The following is a 20,526-nucleotide window of genomic DNA, read 5'->3' as shown; positions in this document are numbered from 1 at the left end:
ATCTATCTATCTATCTATCTATTTATCTATCTATCTCCAAACTGCCATCAATCCTATCCTTTAATTCTATCATACACTGCAAATTTTAATCTCCAGTTTGACTTGGGCCTTTAATATTTTCTATATTTCCATTTAATTTGTTATATATTTCAAGTGTAGTTGTAATTGTTGTGTTGTCCTATTCTGCTAATTTTATTTATTCTTATTTTTTTGTTTATTTGTTTTTTGGAGACAAGAGTTCCAATCTGTAGTTCAGGCTGGCTTGAAACTCACAGGGAACCTTCTTCCTTAGCCATCTGAGTGCTGGGAATACAGGCATGTACTACCACGCCCGGTAATACTCAGTTATTTTTGACTGGATGTCTGGCACTGTGAACCATATTCTTTAGAGTACTGTATACTTTGAATTTTAAAAATATGCTAATACTTCCCAATACTATCCTGGGCACTTGAGCTGCCTTGGTTTCCCTGGATCCACTCTTGGTGTCTTCCTCACTGTACCAAGGCCTAGAAACTTTCCCTCGGCCATACAATGAGACAATAAAACTTTCCTTCATTTCCTATCTCTCAGATCTTGCTGTCCTTTGTTACCTGCTATCTAGTGTCTTGAAAATCATGGCTTCAAATATTTTCCCTGTTTTCTTTATTTCATAAGCCATGGTAAATAATTAAAGAAACAGTGAATGTTTACAAATTAAAATATAAAGGAAACAACTTCGTCAATAATTTCTGGCCATGAATACAAAATTAAGTTTGCATCTTATATACATTTCTACACTGTGTAAATGTTATACAAAGATATATATATATATATATATATATATATATATATATATTTTGTTGTTGTTTGTTTTGCAGCACTGGGGACTGAACTCAGGCCTTTGCATTTGCCAGGCAAGCGTTTATTCTACTGAGCTATCTCCTCAGCCCTAGAAAGATATATTTGAAAATACATGTAGCTAGCCCTCGGTAGTTTCTGTATCTATGGATTTAAACAATTCATGAATTAAAAATATGTAAGAAAAAACTGTTTGCAGTGAACATACAGATATTTTTACTTGTACTCTTCAATGACATGATGGTTTATAAAATGTTTACACTGCACTAGTTATTATAAGTAATAATTTTTTTTTTTGGTGGGGGAAGGGTACCAGGGACTGAACTCAGGACCTTGCACTTCCTAAGCAGGCGCTTATGCTGTTCAGCTATATCCCTGGCCCCTAAGATGTCTTTTAAAGTAAGTATGAATGAATTATTGATAAAATGACCAGATCTTTCTATTAGATCTGATCAATCTCCCAGTTTCTAGAATACGTAAGAACCACATACAGACATCATTTCTAAAGAAACTACACAACCTCGCAAATATACAGACAGAATTATCAGTTAACAATTATCAGTTGTAAATTATCAAAAAACAAAAACAGAAATAAGGCCCATAATTATTACTACTTAATCTCTCTCTCATATATATATATATATATACATATATATAATATATATATAAACAAAATTGTTAACTGCTAATTTTCTGAATGAGTAGTCTTTTAGGGAACTAAGAAAAAATAAATTTGCGAAAATGGCACATACCCTACACTTCTACCAAAAAGCCAGTTTTTGATACTAAAGATGCTCACAGGTCATATAGTAAAGCAGCAAAAACATTTAATATAATTGTTAACCAAAGTTATAAAAGGGGATTCTGCTATCGTTACATGTAAAAACACCTCGCAGAGCTAGATATTCCAGGTAACACCCTGGGTTATTGCTGTGTAATTTTTGTCTGAAGGGCAGAAATGGTAAAGGTCTGCCCTAAAAGCAGACCTAGACAGTTGTTACACTGGGGAGTTGGGGCGACTCATTGATTAAAGCCAATGTACACCTATAGCTTTCTTCCACTTTGTAGCAACTGAAGGCCAAGTGCACAAAGCTGACTATCTCACATGATCACTTGACATATCAGTATCAGAGGCAACTACCACATTCCATCACTGTGTACCACATCAGCTTAAAGATTTCTTGTAATTCAACAATAACTAGCTTATAGAATTATAATACAAGGGATTAACAGAAAAATCACTTTGGCTTACCCTTTCTCTTTTGGATAGGCCACCATTTTATAGTCACCAATTGTGAAATGAGACCTGTCTACTTACAAATACAAATATAATTACCTGTAAAGTTTCTCTGCATACATAGGCTATCTGCAATTCTGACAATGGTCCAGTAACTAGGGAAAAAAAAAGACTGTTATACCTTTGAACCTAACATTAAAAACAATCTACTTGACAAACTGAAAGTTAATGTATAAGTCAATGGATGATTTCCCTTCTAACCAGGAACATATTTTCTTTTTATAGCCATGGAAAAAAGGGTAACATAGAGATTTTTAATGTGTATATTTAAAATACGATTTATTCTTTAATAAGTTTCATCAGTCAAAATATGTAACTGCCACATCACAGATTAGTACTAAGCATCACAGGGAATTCTATAGAAAGCAATGGATATGACACTGTTAATCCTGAACTATTTTTCAGAAATAAAGCTAAGAAACTAGATAAACATATAATTATAGCCACACAGACACAGGGAATATTGAAATATAATGAAAATATATTATCCTTTTTAAAGGTCAAGACACTACATGTTTAGTGTAATTCTTTCAGAACCCTGCTTCTCTTCTCTTAATGGTATTCACTATCTGGTACATACCTTTTTATTTCTCTGTGCATTTACATTCATATGTATGGTTACAAGAATTTAATTTTGAAACCCTAGTATGATCAACTGCTATACATATTCTTGAGGACACACCTCCAGGTCACTATATATGAAGCTGCATCATCTTTTTAAAGCACTGCACGGGACTTCCATATTATAAGTGTACTGTAGGTTATTTAGCCACTACTCTACTGATTGACATTTTAAAAATTTGATCTAAGTTACAAAATGTGAAAGTGGAATAGCATTTCTATTTTTAAATCTATTGTAGCTACCTTTGTAAAATGTACAACTAATACAACTTCCAATATAAAGATTTCAGCAGAGAAATATTTAAAACTATTTTCCATAACCCCTCCATACTGAACTCCATACATGCTAGCCAAGCGCTCTACTTCTGAGCTACACTCTCAGTCCTTTTATTTTTTTGGAGACGGAGTTTCACTAACTTGCCCAGATGGGGCTCAAACTTGTGTTTCTCCTGTATCAGCCTTCCACAGTAGTGGGGTGACAGTATGCACCATCAGGCAGAATTTCACATCATTCTGAACAATAAACTATACAAGATTACAATAGGAGCTTTACTATTCCACCTCTATGTTGAACTAGAAAAATTATTCCACAAAGGTCCATACTGATTTGTTCAAATTTTACAGATTCATGAAACTGTCAACAACAATACAGATTGGAACCTGAATGCAGAGTCAGAACTGATATCATCATTCCTAAAGAGTATTGCTCCAAAAACTGCCCAGACTAACAGAGCTCTAACATGTTAAAAAAAAACCCTACACATTTTAATACAAAATTATTAAAGTAGCACATAAATTGTCTTTCTTGTTGTTAAGTCATGCACAATTTCCTTTATGTTGAATTTAAATTCTTATTTACAGTAAGTTTAGGCAGTTTCATTTATAGACAAAACACTTTTTTATAGACTACACCTAAAGAGTAAAATTTAGATTGTATAAATACTTTAAGCATTTTCAGTTCAGACTCAGGCTAATTTAACTGGTTAACAGAATAAATTAGGTGCAGTGTCCCAAGAACAAAAGAATGTAAAGCAGTATATCTACCTATTAATTTCCCTATTAGCTGGAAATGTCATATAACAATCGTTAAAGTCAATGTTGGTTTGAAAATGTAAAGTTGAAATAACAGTACCATGGTAAATATCTTGAAGTGATCCTCCACCACAGTATTCCATACAAATCCATAATTTTTCTCGACTGAGAAAGAAAGAAAACTATATTAGCTGGTAATTCTCAATCAGTAAAATAAGTTCTCTTAAGGCTCTCTCTTGGCAACCTGGATTCAGGATGCTCTGCAGAGTGCTAGTTACTACAGAAACCTCTTTTCAATATACAGAAAAGCATACAGGCTTCACTTTTGTTCTTTTCTTAAATAGTTTATTTAGCATATGCTCAGTAATCTAAACACTTATAATTATTTATGTTTCACTAAGGTTGCCAGACAAAGCATAACCATATAAATGGAGGTGCCATTATTAATATGATCTCTGGTATCATCAGGGAAGAAAACTTCAGAAATCTGTAACTTTGTTTTTGGCCAGCTCAGCCTGCCCTGAGGGCAGGGCTAGCACAGTATGTGGTGCCTGGGATTGAACTGCGGTCCCCTGCGCCTGCCTAAGCTTGCCTAAGCAGGTGCTTTAGACTGCTGAGCTATCTCGTCAGGTCCCCAGAAATTCACAACTTTGAACAAAGTAAATTTTTAAATGTCCATTTGCAACAGTATTTGCGTAGAGAGAGGGAGAGTGGTGGCAAAAAATATAAGCTACACAGACAACAAATGCTTTGGATTGGCTGATTTTTACCTTAGATAGCTCCCAAAATAGGCAACAATGTTGCAGTGCTTACATTCTTTAACCATAAATATTTCTTGTTGAATTAGAGTAAAATCATCTCCTGAAAAACAAAAGAACTGGTTATCATGTTACTCAAAATCTCTCTAAATTTAAGGGAAATTCTGTAAAAATACTATATACAGATGAGGAATTAAGCATTTCTAATACTTCAAAATATACTTTCTATATAAAACTGAAGAGTTAAGAATGTACAAATCTTTGAACCCCCAGATGCTTAAAATTTTTATTTTAAAAGATAAGCACAGAAACAGATGTTACTATGGTATGGTGGTTTAAAATGAGAGTGGCTAAAAAAACTGAGTGCCTAAATAAATTCTGGTATAGTTACAGATACTCTATCATTCTAAAACTGTTTCAATGTGAGAACACCTTCATGATACATTAATTAAAATATGCCACTATTATGCCTCGATGTTAAAACTAAAACTAATTTTGCTCATTTTTCTGTTATTTTCCAATTTGTCTACCACAAACCTGCTTAGTTTTTAAAAAATTAAAATAAGTTTATTTATGGAAATTACATGGTAATTATGGAATACTGCCATTGCCAACCAGCTTTTTTTATATTAGTGCAGTGTTTGTTTCAGTAAAATGAGTCCATGTGTATTGCATAAAGACAATCTTTATAGCTGTTTGCGCCTGAGCTCTGCATTACATACACCTGATTTAAAATCTTAGCTCAGCCTGCAATTTTAGCAATGTAACTTCTGTGCCAGCTTTTTCTGCTGATTAGTATCTGGATTCATTCTACTATTCAGCTTTCTTACCTACTAGTTTTTCAAATATTTCCTATACTTAGTAATGGCAAGTTGTTGGCCATTTCTGTAATGGATTCTTATATCCCCATGTTGGTGATTACATGATTCCCTCAGTTGAGAATGTTGTGGGCAAGAGGTATTGTACACAGTGCACATAGCACATTTGGTAGAATAAACTCAGTAGCAGCATTATAATACGATGGAGACTGAGAAAGATACATATGAAAGTATTCTTCGTTAGGATATCACTATAAAATATCCTTCATTAGTTGCTGTGTTACAGTGGTCTTTTGGAAAACAAGTTCAGGTTTAAAGTCTGTGGTGTTCAGATAGACTCAGGCTATATCTCAGTTATCTTAAAAAATGATGCAGATCAAAGAAGGAAAAACTCTAAAATTGGGCCTCAGATAAATAAACAAAACCTTCACCCAACCCAGAGGTTGTTCTCTTCCATACTTTCCAATTATTGTGATTTAGAGTCAAACAATTTTTAAATAATTTTGCCATGCCATAACACCTTTTAAGGAATTCATCATTATAAATGTAGTTTAAATATGCATTTAATTATATATCAAATAATGCATAGCCATTGTCTTATTTTTCTCTGGTTGCTGATACAAAATATCTGACATCCAAAGTTAAAGAAGAAAAGGTTTATTTAACTTAGTCCATAATCAGCTGGCTTCAAGGCAGAGGGGCAACAGTTCACAGCAGTGGAAAGACAGCAAAAATAAGGAAGAGAATAGGGCCAAGTCTCTTTCTGCCCTTATTCTGTACGCAGGCTGCCCACCTTAGGATGGGTGTAGCACTTACATCCTTAATCCCAACTCTGGGCCATGAATCAATTATAAATTCTTGATTCAGCTGCCTGGCAAAAGCCCAACTCCCATGACCTGATGAGGCTTGGGGGCGGATGGGGTGAGCGGGAGCGACATCCAGACGCAAACCATAACAGCCACTAAAGAACTCTTTTCAACAGTCACTGTGTGTAAACATTAACTAATAAATTCAGTTACATCATTTAGTGCTAACAATTTCAAAGGATTTAGGTAAACCAAATGATGCAATTTTAATCTAACTGAATAAAAGTCTGAGTAAAAGTATCTTTTACGATTGCTGAGCTTTTATTTGTAAACTTGGACAACACGTATTACATATACTGTTTATACAATGGAAAACTTATTGCTTAATGATCTGCCAGTAAAAGAATCAATGGAAATAATCCAAATAGAAGATGATCTCATGTTGCTCATTATCAATGCAGGCAAGAAACTGCAGGCCTGAGGGCTGCTGCACTAAGTCTGCCCACCACGGTGCTCACTCACCATCACCAGTTGTCACACTCCTCTCAGCCTTTTCCATTATGGCACTAGAATTTACTCTTTACACACCTAATGCCCAACAAACTGGCTATGTTCTAGCCTATGCTGTATTTTAACAAGCTCTGAAGCCAGCCATAGTTACTGTGCCAGTTACCCCAGCTTTCTGGAGGATGAGCTGGGTGAGACGACTGCTTGATTACATTCTCTGCAAGGCATCTTCTCTCCTTCTTCAACCCCCACATCTCTTTATATCCTTTCTCATTTGAGAAGGCTCTAACTCCCTAATTCGTACCTTTTATCTTGTTCTTTATTTATAATTTGAGTTTCTCGTATATTATTTAAACGTGTGTCATTTACCAATGTGGTCTCAAAGTGCATCAGTTGTGATTTAAGCTTATCTTTTTGAGACAGGGTTTCACTATGCAGTTCAGGGTGGCCTTGAACTCACTTTGTAGCCAAAGATGGCCTCACTTGCAGTGATCCTCCTGTCACACCCTCCCATGTGCTAGGATATCTTTCTTTTATGCTGAAAAATTCTTCAGCTAACTCAGGTTTTTTTCAAAAGGAGTCACCTCACATATGATGCTTAAATTCTCAGTGGTGTTTAAATTCTTACACAGAACTGTCAAAATTGATAATATGACCGAATTAATACTATTAGTAATGAACCATTACTTCCTAGGGAAAATCAGCTCTAGCTCTGACACCACAACTTCACCACCACCAAGCTACGTGGGGTTTCTTCCTGGGAAGCTGGGATGCCTGTGAGAGTGAGCAACAGCTTTCTACAGATACAGCCAAGAGCAAGAACTCACAGGCACAAGTCATTAACAGTACAAACATTCATGGTGCATGCCTTACTTTAATACATACAACCTACTAAATAAAGTTGAATTCTGGGAACATTATAGTTTTTTAAATTTTATTTATTTATTGATTTATTGACAACCGGGGATTGAACTTAGGCCCTTGTGCTTGCCAAGGAAGTGCTTATTCTACTGAGCCATCTCCCTGGCCAGAACATTCTTCCTGTATCTGTTGTTTTAAGCTTTAATGCAAAACAGGCAGAGAATTCTGTGAAATGAAATTGTACTATGCAATAGACTGACATAAAGATACTGTTTTCAAAAGCCATCCTGAGGGGGAGACAAACTGAACAGTTATCTAAAACAGGTCTAACTATGCTGTGATGGCCTAGATCAGTCTTGCCAAAGTGGTCTAAAATCTGGATGATCTATTTTATTCTTCTAGATGATGCCATTTTAGTTGGCAGTTTACTTCCCACTATAATTCACTAGGTTCAGAAGTACAGGTTTGAGAAGTTACTTTTTCAATGTTTCTTTCTTGTATTTTGGCAAGGTTAAAAAAGATACTGGTTGACAAATATAGTATCTTAGTATCATCAGTTCTGATCAGATAGCCTATTAATATTTCTATATGAATGTCTCAATAGCACCTTGATTTTTTTTTTAATTAATTTATTTATTTAGTGTGTGTGTGGCCAGCTCAGCCCACCAGGGGGCGGGGCTGGCTGGCATGTGGTGCTGGGGATTGAACCGCGGTCCCTGTGCTTTTGTTTAGCTTAGCTTGTTCTAAGTAGGTGCCCTAGACCACTGAGCCATCTCACCAGCCCCAGCACCTTGATTTTAATACACCTTAAAGTACCAACTCTTCCATTATAAACCAATTCATCTTCCTGACATTCCTGTTTGAGCTAGTTTATTTTATTCTAAGGGTATAACCATTGCCAGCCTGTCCTTATCCCTGTTAAGAATCCACTTCCATCAAGCAGGGGCTACTATTTGTGCTGTGCGTTCCGTTTGCTGAAGGGACCAAGGTGGACAACTAGACTGTGAAGATGTAATTCTAGCTTGCTATGAGCTAATTACATTTGCCTAAAAATGTGAACCACTGAGACGATCTGTTGTCAGCAACAGCATCATATTAAAAGTGTGCTATTACAGCAACAGGCCATAGATTTTTAATGGTTATGGCTAATGTTCCTAGAGATGTTCTACTGAAACCTGGCTGCTGAGAGGGTGCTTAGACAGAAAAGACCTCCACTAGAGACGGAATGTCTGGACATTTTTTTTTCTCTTTTCTTTAACAACAACAGCTGCTGGTCATACCATTGCATAAGAAGAAACAAGTGGGGACCATTTAGGTCAGGTACTTATAATCTGGCTCTTTAAGGAATGTAAGGGTTGTGTTAAGACAATTTAGCCTAATACTCCTAGGAAAAAGGGACATATTTCAATCAAAGAAAATCCCGGGGGTGACAAGAAAGATGGTAGAATTGTGTCTAAGACAATAAACACTGAAATCAGTCCTAATTAAAATAATTAAATGATTAAAAGCTCCCAGACTGGCTTATGCCCTGGGAAGTAGCTGTAAAGAAATGAAAAGTGCAGAGATATATTAAGTATGAAACAGGATTCTAGAAGGTATTAGCATTAGAGGTTTGTGTTTTAAATTTTTTTGGAAAACCACTGTACCACTGTTTAGGTTTAGCATGTTCAGTGAGCATTAAAGCAACAGCCATGGCCTTCACCACTGTTTTAGCACCAATGATCTGAGACAGAATTGCTAACGCGGCTACCAAGCACTGCATGACCTTGAATGCCAAGTTCTGTGATGGACGAAGACTACTGCTGTCCACTGTTCCTATGCCATCACCTGTCCAGCAGCACACTGCAACTCTGAGTGAAGTGGGCAAACAAGATACTCTATGTGGAGCTGGGCAAAATAGCTCAGCGCTCTAAAGTGCCTACTTTGGCAAGCTTAGGCAAAGCACAGGGACTGTGGTTTGATCCCCAGCACCACATGCTGTACCAGTCCTGCCCCCAGGGCAGGCTGGGCCACCACCAAAATAAAGAAATACACAGATAAATTAAACAAACAAACAAACAAACAAACAAAAAAGAAGAAGAAGAAGAAGAAGAAGAAGAAGAAGAAGAAGAAGAAGAAGAAGAAGAGACTCTAAACAGATACAACCTCAGAATCAGGTTAATTTTAGCCACTAGTTTTTGTTCTTAGTTTAACTTTTAAATAAAATTATCCAATACCAGTGTTTACTTAGCTATCACTGCCTTTTCCTATGATTAGCTCATCAAAACAGGATCAAGCTGTAGCCTAAAAGGGACTTTCGGGTAACGTTTATAATCAATAGCCTCATAAGGATTTGTTGCAATTGAACAAATCCTCAAAACAGTTCCTCTGAAATATCAAAAGCAATATACCCTCAGATTAAAAAAGGTACTAAGCATTAAATATTTGGTTGTAGCAATAAGCAATACAGTAGGATTCACCACACTCCTCCAAGTAATGTGGTAGATCACAGATTTACCAAAGCAATTAATTAAACCAGTATCTGTAGTTTTGTGGACAGTTATGTCTCCAGAGCTTAAAATTATGTTCATCAAACTCCTAAAGCCTTCTCAGGTTGGTTATATTGACTAATATTAACAAAATATTCCTATTTGGATCCTCTATTAACAAAATTTAATAAAAACTATCAAAAGCATATCCATCCTACAGGGACACTGACAATGGGAACTATCATTTTTAAAGCTAAAAAGTACTTCTATATTTTATTCCATATTACCAAAATCACATTAATCTAACTCTCTTAGAAGAAATAGTTAATGCAGAAAGGAATGAAAAAAAAATCGGGCTGGAGAGATGGCTCAGTGGTCTAAAGCACCTACTTGAAACAAGCTTGGCAAAGCACAGGGACCGCGGTTCGATCCCCCAGCACCACATGCCAGTCAGCCCCGCCCCCTGGTGGGCTGAGCTGGCCACACACACAATAAATAAATGTAATAAAAAAAAAAAAAAGCCTTCCTTTTCAAAAAAAAATCACTTATAAAACCACCATTTTCTTTCATTCCTCTAAATATAATTGAGATCCTTCTTGCTATCTATACAAATTGCACTCATATTCCAGTGTTTTACATATTCTTTGAATTCACCATATCTTTAAAGTATTTCCCATGTCCTTGAAAACCATTTAAAAGGCACATGAATTGGAAGGGCACAAGTAAACATCTGATATGAAGAAATCCCTAAAGATTTTACCCACAGTCTGTTAGAACTGTTAAATTTGGATGAAATTTCAAGGGATCCTATTACCATTTAATATGAGCTCGCCCCAAGAGACTAATGTGAGCATGCTAGCCTCATCAACAGGTTAATCCAGTAATGTGTCCAGAGATGAGGTGCGGCCTAACTGGAGAAGGGTGTAGTCTTTTCCTCAGCCCCTTTTGCTCCCTCTGCTGCTTCCTGTTCTGCTTCTAGGCTGTGATGAGGTGAGCTTTTTTCCCTCATGCCATCTCCTAGTGCATCTGCAAAGCTATATAATCAAGGACTGAAACCACCAGCCAAGTCAAACTTTTATTAGTCAGCTGTTCCTTGCTGTGACCACCCACACTTAAAGGGTGAAAGGCTTATTCTGGCTCACAATTTTGGAGGTTTCAGTACAGGGTGGACAAGCTCAAAGGCAGAAACATGGAAAACAAAGATGCAGAGGAAAGTGCCTCACCTCATGGCAGCCAGGAAGCTGAGGGAGAGAGGGAAAGATACAGAGAGGATGGGGGGAGGGATAAATGACTCCCTCCAAAGGCAGCCCCCAGTGACTTACTTCCACAGCCCTCATCTCCTAATACCCTATTCAGTCATAAACTCATGAATGGGTAATCCATTGACAAGGTGAGTGCCCTCATAGTCCAGTAATCTTACTATGTGTCTCTTAATCCCATCAACACTGACCATCACAATATATTCCTAGTAACCCTCCTTTTGGGTATATGTCTAAACATTATACCCACAATCTCAAAGGGGTATATTCATACCTGCATTCATTAAAGCACTATTTACAAGAGTCAAGAGGTAGCAGCAACCTAAACATGCCTCCAAGAATGAATAGGTAAACAAAATGTGGTACACATACAGTGCAAATGATGCAGGCTTAAAAAGGGAGGAAAACTTAACACATACTACAACATGGATGAACTCTGAGGACAACATGCTAAGTGAAAGAATCTAGTCAGAAAAGATAAGCACTGTATGATTCCACTTGTATGAAGTATGAGCATGGTTACTATCAACTGTGGAAAAGGGAATTAATGGACAATCAGTTTCAATTTTTTTTTTTTTTTTTTTTTTTTTGCGGAACTGGGGATTGAACTTAAGCCCTTGCGCTTGCCAGGAAAGCGTTTATTCCACTGATCCATCTCCCTGGACCAGTTTCAATTTTGTAAGATAATTTTTATTTTGAAAATCTGTTTTACAACAATATAAACGTACTTAACAAAGCTGAACTCACAGAACTAAGATAGTGAACTTTTATGATATGTGCTCTTAACTATAATACCAATTTAAATTATCTAAATAGCTTAATTTAATATTTTAATACAGTTTGGCCGTTCAACTTAAAAATACTTTTTAAACATAGATACATGTGTATGTATGCTTTAAAAGCTGGATATAGTGCAGTACAGCTGCAATATCAGGATTTGGGGCGCTAACGCAGGAGGACTGTGAGGTCAAGCCCAACCTGGGCAATTTACCAACTTAGTGAGACTGTCTAAAAATAAAAATGTAAAAACGAATGGAGTTATAGGTCAGTGTAGAGCTCTGAGTTCAACTTTCATTACCACAATCCAAGCAAACAATAATAACCTATATATATTTTTATCATTCACAAGAAAATCAGAAAGCAAAAATTAGATCTTTAATTAATATATGCAATATCAAGCAATATCAAAAGTTTCTTGCACTAGTAAGTACTAAATAATTTCTGAAGCTTATGAAATAAACCAAATTAAAGATAGATAATAAAGGGAAAATTGATTTTAGTGGTAGGAAAATGCACAGCTAATAAATTAGCAGTACTAAATTCCAGGAAACCAATTAATGCAATGCTAAATATTCCACCCACTAAGTTTCACATATCCATGAAAAAAAAAATACAGTATCACAACAATGGTACTCTTACAAATTTGTTTTGGCTAATAATAAGAAAATACATTTTTTTTTCCTCTTGAGCAAAATGAATGTAGAATGTTAAGTAAAATGTTGTTTCTAGTAAGTTTTCTTTGGGATGCTACTCTTTGGTGCTAAAACCTTCAGGAAAAAAAAAACCTTATCAGTTTTGAATCTGACATTGAAAGTTATATTTTATTTATTATAAAGTAACAAAAAAAACTAACTGCAATTTTATTTTGTGTCCTAAAGTAAGTTGGACAACAGAGTATCCTGGCTTTAAAAATATAGTTTCTTGGTGGTAGTGGGATTGAGCCCAGGACCTCTTTACTCATCTACATGCCCAGCCCTTTTTAAACGTTTTATTCTGAGATAGGGTTTGACCAAATCACAAGGTGCTAGGGCTGGCGGTATAGCTCAGTGAACTAAGTGCTTACGTAGGCGCAGGGGCCAGGGGCAGGCGGGCTGAGGTGGTGATGAAGTCAGGGTATGGTGGCCCACGCCTACAATCCCAGCACTAGGGAGGCAAAAATCAGGAGGATCACTATGAGTCCAAACTGTGTAGGGAGACCCTGCACACGTGTGTGTACACACACACACACACACACACACACACACACACACTCTCTCTCTCTCTCTTAAAAAATCACAAGGTGATTTTTTTTTTAGATACTTTTAAAAATTGAAACCACTAAAAATAATATTTTGTGTACATTTGTGCTCTTGAATTAACATTTCCCACCAATTTAAACCTGAATTGTCTAAACAGTAAAGACTGGGTACAAATATTTTAAATTTTAAGTATTAAATCTCCTAAAAATTGAGATCATTAAATTTTCAAATAGTTTCCAAAAAGCAGTAACAAACTACATAGTACTTAACTAGAGTTGCTGACATGTTTTCTATTTGGTCAAAGCACCTGTCTAGTATTTCTTTCAATAATCTTGATAAAGTAAATTCATGGCTATGAAGTCTTTGTATACCTTTGGACTCCTTTTCACTTACTATTTTTTATCTGCTTATATTTTCAGGGAACAGGATAAAGTGTTTCTTGGTAGTGTAAGTTTTTAATATCTATTGAAAAATATTTAAAGATTCCTACTAATTTTGAAAACTCTCTAAGAAAATACATTTAACTTATTTTTACTAAAAAATATAGTAATGGACTACTTCATAACTATTTCCAACTTAGCATTTTAAAAAATAAGCAAGTGAACAAAGAAAAGTTTAGCCACTAATCAAGCATAGCAGTGATTTTTCTTAAATTCCATCCTCATAAGTAAGGGTAGCAATATTTAACAAACTGTACTTTGCCTAAGTTTAAAGTAACACTATGTAGTTTCACCATAAAAGAGGGTTAATGACAGGAGAGGAGAAAGAAGAGAAAGAACGGTTCTGACCATGAACTTTCTGAGGAATTCTGCCCTGCTTTGGCTGTCTGTCACTAGTAGCTATAGACTTATGGAGCAAAATTAAGCATCTGTGAAACAGGTTAGACAGTAGGATGAAATTCAGACAAGAGGCAGGAGAACGAGGTGGCCTGCACCGTGACCATATCTGCCTGCTTTCCTAGGGCACTCCTGAGACTTGATTAAAGAGATGAAAAATGCGGCTAACACATACAGCATCAGCGGTAGAATTTTCAATGCTGATTGCTGCAAGTCAAATTTGATTTTACACCACTATTTGTAATAAGATGATTATATTTATTAAGTGGATATTACAAAAAATGAGATGGAAATGTTTAAATCATTCTTGAAAATAATCATTTGCCTGTGTATATAAAGGGCAACAAGAAAACAAGAATTAATGCTGACCTCATTTTCTTTTACAATTATTTTGTAGCTAATTAAAAAAACTAATGCTTTGTGCCAATCTACTTTTATTCTTAACTCTGAGGCTTATTTTAGTACTTTTATGACTAACAGGAAGAGTTAAAAAAGCAATCTGTTGTGGTAAATTTTGATCATCACATAAAATTAAATTGCCAGGAGTAAAGTCAGTAAAAATCATTAATAAAATTTAACCCTAAAATTACTATAAACTATTTTTAACTATTGGGGAAAAGCACAATTAAAGCTACAGCTGGAATTTTACTTAAAAATAAGTCTTCTTTATATTTTCCCAGACATAAGGCTTTTTCTATGTCGTACTGGCAAATAATTACCTTTTCATGTCTAAATAAATTCTAAACCAGTTCATCTGTTAAATCAATACAAGGAAGTGCTTTTGTATTGTTCTGGGTTTAGTACAATTTTTTTTTTAAAGCTGCTAAATGCAGTTAAAAATTCAGTTTTAAAATGCAGCTATTTCCGGAATTTTTAAAAGTATCTAAGCTGAATTTTGGGGAAATTAACATACTCTCACATGGTATTTTTGATCTAAACATTAATTTAAGTGTGTTCAAATACCTACACTGGCTTTTCTGCAATGCTAAAAAAAAGTGATCCCCCTCAAGAATTCTACATCTTGAAAAAAAAAAAAAAAAAAAGAATTCTACAGAAAAATAAAGAGAGAAAGGAAATACAGGATACAGAAGACAAAAAAGTTACTTTGAAAGTAAATATTAGATTACAGTGCTTCAAACTTTGAGGGAAATGAAAGGAAAAAGGAAGAGTATAAGTAAATTAAGATTTCCATTTTCTGTTGACTTTATATTACTTCTTCCCTGTCTTTTATACACACATACACACACACACACAAAATACGTGTATAACCCAACATAAGATTGGTACTGTTTTACAGAAATCTGCAATGATCTTTAAATAAGGGTTCATCTAATATATTTTATATATAGTCCTGCATAACTATCACATTGAGAGCTCTTTATTATTCATCCAGGACCATACTTCTCTTGCCTTTTGAATTATGCTTTGTTATTTCCTATATGCTACTTCTGGAGATATTAAAATATTTCAAGTTCATATAACTAGAAAATTTTACTTCTAGTTTTCATTAGTCCTTTATTTATTTATTTTTATTTTGGTGGGACCAGGGATTGAACTCAGGCCCTTGTGCTTGCCAGGGAGGTGCTAATGCTACTGAGCCATCTCCCTGGTCCTTACTTCTAGTTTTCAAAGGTATGTTTGCTAAGTATAAAATTCAAAGAGGACAGATCTTTTCTTTCAGTCCTTTAATTAGTCTAGTTTCTCACACACTTGGTCCTTTTTTTTCCTTTCTAATGTAGAATAAGATGTTATTTAATTTTGTTCTTCCACAGCTAATATTTTTTATGTATATGCTTTAATGATTTTTTTTCTTTACAATAAGTTTTGGACAATTTCATTTTTGTGTATCTTGGTATGATTTTATTTAAATTTCTTGTGCCAAAGGTTCATTTTTCTTGGAAATGCGGTATTGTAAGTTGAACTAAATTCAGAAATTTTAAATCTTTAAATATTTACTGCCTACTCCTTTCTACTTTGAGAATTCTAATTATTTGAATATAAGTTTCTTGGTTTTGACACAGTGAACTATTATGATTGATATGTAAATTCTTTCTTCATTTTTATTTTGGACAATTTTTATTGTTATAGTCATGCTTGTAAATAATTTATTTTCTATTTGCAATCTATTAAAAAATTAAAATAAAATAAAAATAAATTTAAAAATATAAGTAAATTAAGGAAGGAAATAAAAAGAATGTTGGTACAGTGAAGGCTGGGAAATTGAAGGAAAATACTTGTAGAGAACCAGTAAAGCCTTAGGAACAACAAGGAGTAAAAATAAGACTGGAGACAAGCCACTGATGTGATGGCATGCTTTAAAAAAAGTCACACAATACAGAGAGAAGATACCTAAAGAGAAACTTGACTAGAGAAAAATCAGATTAAAAAGTATAGATATTTGAGAGCTATCAGGAATAATTAGCATTCCTAAGGTAAGGAAATTTTTTAAAAATTCCAAGAATTTTGAGACATAGTCTTGCTACACAGTCCAGGTCAGCCTCCAACTCCATTCTGCCTCAGCCTCCTAAGTGCTGAGATTAAAGATATATACCACAACACCTGGCTTAAAGAAAACCTTCTTGAAATATAGAAAAGACTTTTATTTGCAGGTTAAAAAAAAAAAGATCACTGTGTTTCTGGGGGAAAATATGTGGAAAATTAATTTGTATACTAAGGTATACTGTATTGTGTTGAAATGACTAATCTGAACCACAAAGCTTCTGCTCTACCAAGCAATCAGGCAGAAGGAGCAAGTCACCCACAAGAGGAAACACACCAGGCCCTATAGCTCTCTACAGCATTATTCAAGGCAGAAACTGCGCAGATTTTCTGAGATAAGAGTATGTGACACAGTCATCCTATACCTATTTAAATAGCGTTCTTATTCAAAGGCAACAGAAAACATTTGTAATGCTCTTTTGTACAGAGTATTTCATGTCCAGTATATGCCTTTTTTGCCCTTAGTGTTGAAATACAGCAGTGAAGATAGATCACTATTCTTACTGATGCTTCCTTCTACAGAGAAAGACAAATATATTTAAGCAAAGTATCAAGTAGTCACTCCCAATGTGAAGAACTAAAGTAACAATGACATGAGTGACTACCCCAAATTAGCCTCTTTGCAGATACAATGTCCAAGTTGGGCCTCCACAACCAGAGGCTGAGTGAAGATGAAAATAGTATGTGGACAGAACAGGACTAGATTAGCAGATCACAGAGGGTTTCATGAGCGAGGCTGAAAGTCTGCACAGGATTCTAAGTGAAGACATAAGCCGCAAGCACATTTGAAGCTCAAGGGAACTGTGATCTTTTTACTTTTTAAATGTCCACTACAGTGGCTCTGCAGAAGCAAGATGGTGGGAGACGGGAAATGAGGAGGACAGGGAGATCAGGGGTAAAGTAATGGCAATAAAGGGAACGTGGATTGGGGATGTGCTTTAGAGGCAGAGCTGAAGGAATCTGCTGACAACTGACTCTGGAGTGCAAGTGAAAAAAGGTCAAGATTAATGCTCTGATTTTTGGCCTGGTTAATTACTCATCAAAATGGGGAAGATCAAGGGAAAAATAGGTTTAGGCAGGACAACTACTTTATAGAATCAACTTATGTTTTCCTAACTAAGAAAAATCTTTTATGATACAGCTTATTGTACTGATAACTTATACAAAATACTAAATTAGTTAAAATAGCAAAGACATGAAATTAAAAAAATCATTACTGGGTACTATTCTATTTAAATAGAAAGCTAAGTTTAAATAATCAGTCACTATGTGTATATAAATTTAGTTCTTAGAAGAAACACAGATTAATAGATACTCATAACCCACAGAAAGTTGTGACTAAAATCTTAAATAAACTAATGACTTAAAATTGTGGGGATGAATAGGCAGGAAGAATATAAATGTGCAAATATACCTTTGTCCTAAGAAGTCTACAAAGTATGGTTTCATTTTTTAAGAGGAAATACAATGCCACAAATTTCAAGAATATTATTTAAAGTTTTATAAGCTATCTTCTGATAAAACCTAGATGGAGCTGGTGTATGTGACGTATGACTATAATACTACCATTTTCAGAGGCTGAGGAGGATTTCAAGTTTCTTCCCAGTCTGGGCAACTTAGCGAGACTCTGTATCAAAATTTTAAAAAGGATGACCATATAGCTGAGTGAAAAGGCCTCAGGGCTCAACCCGTAGTGAACTTTCCCTCTCCTCAAAAAAGCTGGGCATAGTGGTACATGCTGACACCATATTCCCAGCATTTTGGGAGGCTGAAGGAGGAGGATACTGATTTTAAACTCAGCCCAGGCAACTTAGTGACTCAGTAAGACTCTGCTTCAAAAGTTAAAAAAAAAAAAGGGGGGGGGGGCTGGGAGTGTAACTCAGTGGTAGAGTATCTCTGAATTAAATCCCCAATACCATACGCAAACACACAAAGAAAAAATAGAAAAAGAAACTCCTGTAGACTGTATATCATTCAAATTATCAGTAGATCCTTAGTCATAATTTTTTAAAAGCTGCTATGGGGGAACTGGGAAATGTAGCTCAGTGGTAGAACATAACAAATATAAAATTCAAAGTAAGTAATAATATAGTGACAGACATCTAAAGAGGAAAGATTCAGATTGGGTTATAAAAACTCAAAGCACTGAAAAAACGAACAAACAAACAACAACAACAACAAAAAACTCTAAAAAAAACTCAAGTCTAAATTTTTCTAAATGAATTGCCTACAAAACCTACAAAGTACAATTTTAAAAATGTGAAAACTATCAGAAACAATATAAATTCTGTAAGACTGCCAGAAAGAAAACATATCTAACAAAAGCAGTAACTTACATAAACATCAACAGTAACACATTTTGAAGTTTCATGTAATTAACAAAGGCTCAAAAATGAGGAAGCTGGACTTGGTAGTATATGCCTACAGTTCCAGCTACTTAGGTGGCTGAGTCAGGAGACAATATAGCAAGTGACCTAAAAAAGAATTAAAGTAGAAAACTTACAAAAGAACACAGTGCAGTGAGGTAGCATGAATGTAAGACATATCCAAGATTTCAGGTGGCCTAAAGGTAAGAATGCTTATTGGATCAAATTCCTGTGATTGTACAATGTTCTCAGTTTTAAATCATTTCCAAAAACCTTTGAGTGCATCTCATGTAGTTGAAGCTTATGAAAGTATGTAATATAAAAACCTGATGTCGATCATTTGTGTGTAGAATGCAACAGACAAACACAATAAAAGACGGTATCATAAAATGGGGGGAAAGTACAAAATGATATGTCCAGATATGCCAGGTCTATCCACTGGTACACATTAAATAAATTTGAAAAAGAAAGCAGGGTTGGCCGCACTTGATAAAGTCACAGTCACGGTAAAAAGCATTACAGAGAAATAAAGGAGGAGGAGAAGGTTATAAGCAGAAATGAGAAAGACTGAAACCACTGACCAGCATGATCCACATTTATCTCTTTATTCAATCTCCCCTGCTGGAATCAAGTACCAGGAGAACAAGGTCTTTACCTTTGTTGTCCTTTTCTGCATTCCTATGCTCTAGAATAAAGCCTGCATATATTAGGCATTTAATAAGTACTTGTTAATTAATGATTAAATGAAGATACAATTATGGAGTTCAGGACACAATTGACAATATTATTTAACTATCTGAAGCACTATTCTAAAATTTAAAAATCTGTAGGTGACCTACTATATTTAAATGGCAATGGAATACCCATCTCTGACAAAACTAAACAAAAATAGGGGGGTACAAATGAAGGACCATTTTGTATCTGCATATACAAAATAGGATAGACAGATATACAGCTACTTTCTCTTCATTCAGTGAAAAGAAAGATGTGTACTAATAGTGGTTGGACAGGATATCATGTCTGCAACTTATACTATGAATAACCACTACAAAGACAACAATATGCAATGTATTAATTATTGAAACTGTTCTATTAATTGGTTTTGAAACTGTTTCATTGCTACTTGTTTCTCAATAAAATAAATAAATAAATAAAAATAAAATTTAAAAGTCTGGAGCCAACATTATTATTATATTGAATAGGATTGCATAGTTATAAAAACAATTTTAAAAATGTGAAAACATTGCCAGAAACAAAACATATCTAACAAAATCAGTAACTTACATAAACATCAACAGTAACACATTTTGTTTTATGTAAGCAACAAAGGCTCAAAAGTGAGGAAGCTTTACTTGGTAGTACATGCTGATAGTTCCAGCTACTTAGGAGGCTGAGTTGGGAGGAATGCTTAAACCCAGGAGTTTGAGGCCAACCTAGGCAATATAGCAAGACCCTATCTCAAAACAAAAACAAAAATCTAAATTAATCTTGTGTCTTCCCTCACTTCAGACAAATGATTTGATGTCCTACTGAAAAAAACAG

General features: G+C 35.0%; 1 protein-coding gene across 1 annotated transcript in view; it reads right to left on the bottom strand.

The window, feature by feature from the left end:
- The window catches only part of Map4k5 (mitogen-activated protein kinase kinase kinase kinase 5), a 120,204-nt gene that overhangs the window by 73,350 nt on the left and 26,328 nt on the right, over positions 1–20,526 (bottom strand). The window contains exons 3-5 of the mRNA XM_023723751.1: positions 4,559–4,649; positions 3,889–3,953; positions 2,175–2,230 (exon numbers count right to left, since the gene is read on the bottom strand). Of these exons, the coding sequence (XP_023579519.1) occupies positions 2,175–2,230; positions 3,889–3,953; positions 4,559–4,649 (212 nt within the window). The remainder of the gene's footprint in view (positions 1–2,174; positions 2,231–3,888; positions 3,954–4,558; positions 4,650–20,526) is intronic.

Source organism: Octodon degus, unplaced genomic scaffold, assembly GCF_000260255.1.
Source record: "Octodon degus isolate 3935 unplaced genomic scaffold, OctDeg1.0 scaffold00102, whole genome shotgun sequence".
Classification (NCBI taxonomy): domain Eukaryota; kingdom Metazoa; phylum Chordata; class Mammalia; order Rodentia; family Octodontidae; genus Octodon; species Octodon degus.
This window is presented reverse-complemented; position numbering and strand designations above follow the sequence as displayed.